General features: G+C 43.4%; 1 protein-coding gene across 25 annotated transcripts in view; it reads right to left on the bottom strand.

Moving 5' to 3' along the window:
* Positions 1 to 318: 318 nt before the first annotated feature.
* gpat3 (glycerol-3-phosphate acyltransferase 3) overlaps positions 319 to 6,332 on the bottom strand; it is a 19,767-nt gene continuing 13,753 nt past the window's right edge. Inside the window, exons 12-16 of one of the 25 annotated variants that reach the window (XR_012591719.1) lie at positions 5,251 to 5,330; positions 4,732 to 4,962; positions 810 to 914; positions 747 to 767; positions 319 to 648 (exon numbers count right to left, since the gene is read on the bottom strand). Coding sequence is in view for 1 of the 25 variants with exons in the window: in XM_074618457.1 (XP_074474558.1) it covers positions 4,851 to 4,962; positions 5,251 to 5,330 (192 nt within the window). In the remaining 24 variants the exon portion in view is untranslated. Of the gene's footprint in view, positions 691 to 746; positions 768 to 809; positions 971 to 4,399; positions 4,963 to 5,250; positions 5,331 to 6,332 lie in introns of those variants that run through there. The other 24 variants (XR_012591737.1, XR_012591726.1, XR_012591723.1 and 21 more) reach the window with 24 other exon arrangements.

Genomic DNA, 6,332 nt, shown 5'->3' with positions numbered 1-6,332 from the left:
CCTTTCTATATTATTATTAAATATGATTATGAATGTGATGTTAGTTAAACAGCAGCAGTTCAGTGGACACTAGAACATTTAATGTAACACGTGATGAGATCAATAATAGTGATTAACTCCAGTTATTACCTCCATCATAATTATTTATATTTATTACATCATTGTTCTTCATGATTTTCCTTATTTACTTTCATACAACCGATTAATATCTTATTATTACATACGAACACAACCTCCCTATATAAACCCTTTGTCTTAATGTCTTCTGTCATATCGCATCAACTCAAATATAATAATGTAATAATATAATATATAATATCAGAGTGTATGTAGATTTTATTTCTTTATTTGCAGAAACAGCAGAAGAAGAGAACAGAAGCCGGTTGTTCAGGAGAGATGATCTCACCTCAAGAAAGAAATAGAAACAAACAATAAAATACATTTATACAATCAATAACAGGTTTTCAGCTCCCAGATAGAAACATGTGACCTCACTAATGATAGTAATAATAATAGAGAGAGCTGGTCTCAGCATCACTGTGTTGAAGTGATGAACTGTTGTCATGTAGCGCCTCCTGCTGGTGGAAACACTGTCCTACACTCAGACACAGAGAGCTGACCTGAGATCTGAGATCTGAGATCTGAGATCTGAGACCTGAGACCTGAGACCTGAGATCTGAGATCTGAGACCTGAGACCTGAGATCTGAGACCTGAGACCTGAGATCTGAGACCTGAGACCTGAGACCTGAGATCTGAGATCTGAGACCTGAGACCTGAGATCTGAGACCTGAGACCTGAGACCTGAGACCTGAGATCTGAGATCTGAGATCTGAGACCTGAGACCTGAGATCTGAGACCTGAGATCTGAGATCTGAGATCTGAGATCTGAGACCTGAGACCTGAGATCTGAGACCTGAGATCTGAGACCTGAGACCTGAGATCTGAGACCTGAGACCTGAGATCTGAGACCTGAGGCTCCAGCTCTTCTGCTCATTATAAATGATGTTCTGTTCTTTCTAACCCTTCAGCTGAAGGTGGACTTCATGTTTTGATCTTCACAGTATTTAATCGAATTTAAAAAATCAACTGGATTAAAAGATTTCTGAAGAATCCAGATAGTATATGGAATATTTCTACCAATCCCTTCTTCAGTAGATTGGATGTTCTTAATGTTCTATAACTGTAAAACTCACTAACTTCAGTCAACAACTCTTATTATGTTGGGCTCTTCTTTTGAAACACAATCATCTCCTCACATAATAATAATAATAATAATAACCAAGCTATAATAACCAGGTTATAATAACCATGTTATAATTATAACCTGGTTAATTATAACCAGGTTATATTTAACCAGGTTATAATTAACCTGGTTGTTATTATAACCTGGTTATAATAATAACCAGGTTATAATAACCATGTTATAATTATAACCAGGTTAATTATAACCTGGTTAAATATAACCTGGTTATAATAATAAGCAGGTTATAATTAGGGCTGATTAGACTTGAATGCTTCAAAGCTTCCCCCGTTGCCATGTGATGTCATGAGAATGTGATGTCATGAGAATGTGATGTCATGTGATGTCACGAGAATGTGATGTCACGAGAATGTGATTACATCACAATGTGATGTCAGGAGAATGTGATGTCATGTGATGTCATGAGAATGTGATGTCACGAGAATGTGATGTCATGAGAATGTGATGTCATGAGCATTTTGATGTCACGAGAATGTGATGTCATGAGAATGTGATGTCATGAGAATGTGATGTCACAAGAATGTGATGTCATGAGAATGTGATGTCATGAGAATGTGATGTCACGAGAATGTGATGTCATGAGAATGTGATGTCATGAGAATGTGATGTCACGAGAATGTGATGTCATGAGAATGTGATTACATCACAATGTGATGTCAGGAGAATGTGATGTCAGGAGAATGTGATGTCATGAGAATGTGATGTCACGAGAATGTGATGTCATGAGAATGTGATGTCATGAGAATGTGATGTCATGTGATGTCACGAGAATGTCACGAGAATGTGATGTCATGAGAATGTCATATTCTTGAATTGGCTTTGATGCCTGTAATGTTGGCTGTGATCTTGAGTTTGCCTTTAATCGGCCAGTTTTTCTATAGAACTCAAATATTAGAAAACTCATTGCTGACCGTATATTGTTGGCAAACTGGTGGTGTTAGGGTTAATTTAACATTTGGGTTAAAGAGTTTAACGTTAACACCAGACTAGGCGACCACATTGGTGACTACGAGATGGATCAAGCATCATCATTACCGAGCTCTTTGGAGTGGTTGACCAAAGAACTCGTACAGACTGTGAGAGCCTTCCAGGAAGAGACCACCAAGCTGCTGACAGAGAAGGTCCAGAGCTGGGAGAGAAAAGTTCAACAACTGTTGGTTGAGGGTGGCGATGAGGGCGCTGCAATCCGTGGTATCGGCCAGGAGCAGCGCGATGAAGGCGCTGCAATCCGTGGTCTCAGCCAGGAGCAGCGCGATGAGGGCGCTGCAATCCCTGGTATCGGCCAGGAGCAGTGCGATGAAGGCGCTGCAATCCGTGGTCTCAACCAGGAGCAGCGCGATGAGGGCGCTGCAATCCTTGGTCTCAACCAGGAGCAGCGCGATGAGGGGGCTGCAATCCTTGGTCTCAGCCAGGAGCAGCGCGATGAGGGCGCTGCAATCCTTGGTCTCAGCCAGGAGCAGCGCAATACAGACGCTGAAATCCTTTGTCTCTACCGGGAGCAGTGTGTTAAGGACGCTGTAATCCACGGTCTCCGTCAGCAGAAGCACGATAAGAACCGTGTAATCCACGGTCTCCATCAGGAGCAGCGCGATAAGGACCGTGTAATCCACGGTTTCCGTCAGGAGCAGCGCGATAAAGACCGTGTAATCCACAGTCTCCGCCACGAGCAGCGCGATAAGGACCGTGTAATCCACGGTTTCCATCAGGAGCAGCGCGATAAGGACCGTGTAATCCATGGTCTCCGCCTGGAGCAGCGCGATAAGGACCGTGTAATCCATGGTCTCCGCCATGAACAGCGCAATATGGACGCTGTAATCCACGGTCTCCATCAGGAGCAGCGTGATAAGGATGCTGCAATCCACAGTCTCCATCTGGAGCACCGCGATAAAGACCGTGTAATCCACGGTCTCCATCAGGAGCAGCACGATAAGGGCCTTGTAATCCTTGGTCTCCGCCTGGAGCAGCGCGATAAGGACGCTGTAATCCATGGTCTCCATCTGGAGAAGAAGAGTCTCAATGAAAAGCTCACAGAGACCAGAACCGAGCTGTTGAACACGGTAGACAAACTCCGACAGAGTGAAGACGCCTGGCGGGTCAAATACAAGGCTCTAGGGGACAATTTCACAGAGAACCTGACTAGAAGACATAAGATCTGGGCGACCAAAGTCAATCAGTTGGAGGGTGTCAACAAAGACCTGGCAGACAGAGAACAGAGCCTGAAGACCACAGTCCAACAGTTGGAGGTTGAGAAGAAGCTCCTGGAGGACATCTGCCTGAAAATGAAGAAGAAGATGAGAGGAGTCTTTTCTCGCAGGAGGACCGAAGATCAAGGGACAACATTGCAGAAGATGAAGAGCAAAATGTTGAAGGAGACGAAAAAGGAAGATACGGAGCAGGACGCTGTGGTGATACAGGAAGAGACGGAGCAGGACGCTGTGGTGATACAGGAAGAGACGGAGCAGGACGCTGTGGTGATACAGGAAGAGACGGAGCAGGACGCTGTGGTGAAACAGGAAGAGACGGAGCAGGACGCTGTGGTGAAGCAGGAAGAGACGGAGCAGGACGCTGTGGTGATACAGGAAGAGACGGAGCAGGACGCTGTGGTGAAACAGGAAGAGACGGAGCAGGACGCTGTGGTGAAACAGGAAGAGACGGAGCAGGACGCTGTGGTGAAACAGGAAGAGACGGAGCAGGACGCTGTGGTGAAACAGGAAGAGACGGAGCAGGACGCTGTGGGGGGGTATGTCGTTTACTTTAAGTGATTAGTGATTAGCACTGCAGCCTCACAGACACCTCCACCTGTCTGGCTGTGAGGAGTTTGTATATTCTCCCTGCGTCTGCGTGGGTTTTCTTCTGGTGCTCAGGTTTCTCCCACAATTCCAAGTTATGCATGAGTCTAATTGGACACTCTAAATTACCCGCAAATATTTTTAAATATATTTGGGGATAATTTAGAGCATTAAAAAAAGCTTAAATTGATTATATGTCAGTAAGCGTTTTCTCCTGGTGCTCAGGTTTCTCCCACAAATGGCTCACGGCCAAAAACCAAGATGGTGAGGTGTTAACTCTTTGTCTTAATGTCTTCTGTCATATCGCATCAACTAAAAAATATATAATAAGCAACAGTGAGGTGAATATCAGAGTGTATGTAGATTTTATTTCTTTATTTGCAGAATAAAAGGAGTCGGCAGAAACACCAGAAGAAGAGAACAGAAGCCGGTTGTTCAGGAGATGATCTCACCTCAAGAAAGAAACATCAGAAGCAAATAGAAACAAACAATAAAATACATTTTTACAATAACATTTGTTTTCAGCTCCCAGATAGAAACATGTGACCTCACTAATGATAATAATAATAATAATAGAGAGAGCTGGTCTCAGCATCACTGTGTTGAAGTGATGAACTGTTGTCATGTAGCGCCTCCTGCTGGTGGAAACACTCTCCTACACTCAGACACAGAGAGCTGACCTGAGATCTGAGATCTGAGATCTGAGGCTCCAACTCTTCTGCTTATTATAAGACTGAAGAGAACAACCAGCTTCCTGGATACAGAACAACCAGCGTCCTGTACCCGTGATGTTGGCGGTTCAGTCTCTCTGCTCCTTGACGCCGTTCTGACCAGCGATGATGCTGCTGTACTTCTTCTGCTGCTCCTCTTTAAAGGACTCCTTGACCTTCCCTCTCTTCAGTCCTCCGTCCCTGAAACACACCAACAACTCTACATTTCTATTTCTTTATATTTCTAAACATATAATATATATATGTCAATATTTGCGTTAACTTTGACAGCGTTGATAGAAACGTAGCGACCAGGAGCCGGATCGTTAACACGCGTCCAAGACCAAGCTACCAAAACGTCCGACACAGCACCGAGACAAAATGTAAATAGAGCCGCAAAACGCCAAGAGAGGAAGAGGGGGGGGGGGGCAACCAGTGCTCCAAGGATGTAGTACTAGTTAGTAGTATTTAGTAGTATTTAGTACTCACCAGTCCAGATCCAGCAGTCCTCCCTGATGAGCGATGGCAGATTTCACTCTGTTGGCAAACTGAGCTGCATCCTCACCGTCCTGCACATTATACACAGAGTACACACATTATACACAGAGTATACACATTATACACAGAGTACACACATTATACACAGAGTACACACATTATACACAGAGTACACACATTATACACAGAGTATACACATTATACACAGAGTACACACATTATACACAGAGTATACACATTATAAACAGTGCACACATTATACACAGAGTACACACATTATACACAGAGTATACACATTATACACAGAGTACACACATTATACACAGAGTATACACATTATAAACAGTACACACATTATACACAGAGTACACACATAAACAGAGTGCACACACATATATATATATATATTAGAGTGGTGTCAGGTGATAGAAGGTGTGCAGGTTATTCAGTCTGCAGAGAAACTCTTAAACCACAACATGATTATTATATATATATATATAAATATATCATTGTAATACTGTGTCTTGTTGTTGTGTTTCGTTGTATTGCTGTGTCTCGTTGTGTTGCTGTGTCTCGTTGTTGTGTTGCTGTGTCTCGTTGTTGTGTTGCCGTGTCTCGTTGTTTCGCTGTGTCTCGTTGTTGTGTTGCTGTGTCTCGTTGTGTTGCTGTGTCTCGTTTTTGTGTTGCTGTTTCTTGTTGTGTTGCTGTGTCTTGCTGTTGTGTCTTGTTGTTGTGTTGCTATTTCTTGTTGTGTTGCTGTGTCTTGTTGTTGTGTTGCTGTGTCTCGTTTTTGTGTTGCTGTTTCTTGTTGTGTTGTTGTGTCTTGTTGTTGTGTTGCTGTGTCTCGTTTTTGTGTTGCTGTTTCTTGTTGTGTTGCTGTGTCTTGCTGTTGTGTCTCGTTGTTGTGTTGCTGTGTCTCGTTGTGTTGCTGTGTCTCGTTGTTGTGTTGCTGTGTCCGTTTTTGTGTTGCTGTTTCTTGTTGTGTTGTTGTGTCTTGTGTTGCTGTGTCTTGTTGTTGTGTCTCGTTGTTGTGTTGCTGTGTCTCGTTGTGTTGCTGTGTCTCGTTGTTGTGT

This window comes from Sebastes fasciatus, chromosome 19 (genome assembly GCF_043250625.1).
Source record: "Sebastes fasciatus isolate fSebFas1 chromosome 19, fSebFas1.pri, whole genome shotgun sequence".
NCBI lineage: Eukaryota > Metazoa > Chordata > Actinopteri > Perciformes > Sebastidae > Sebastes > Sebastes fasciatus.
This window is presented reverse-complemented; position numbering and strand designations above follow the sequence as displayed.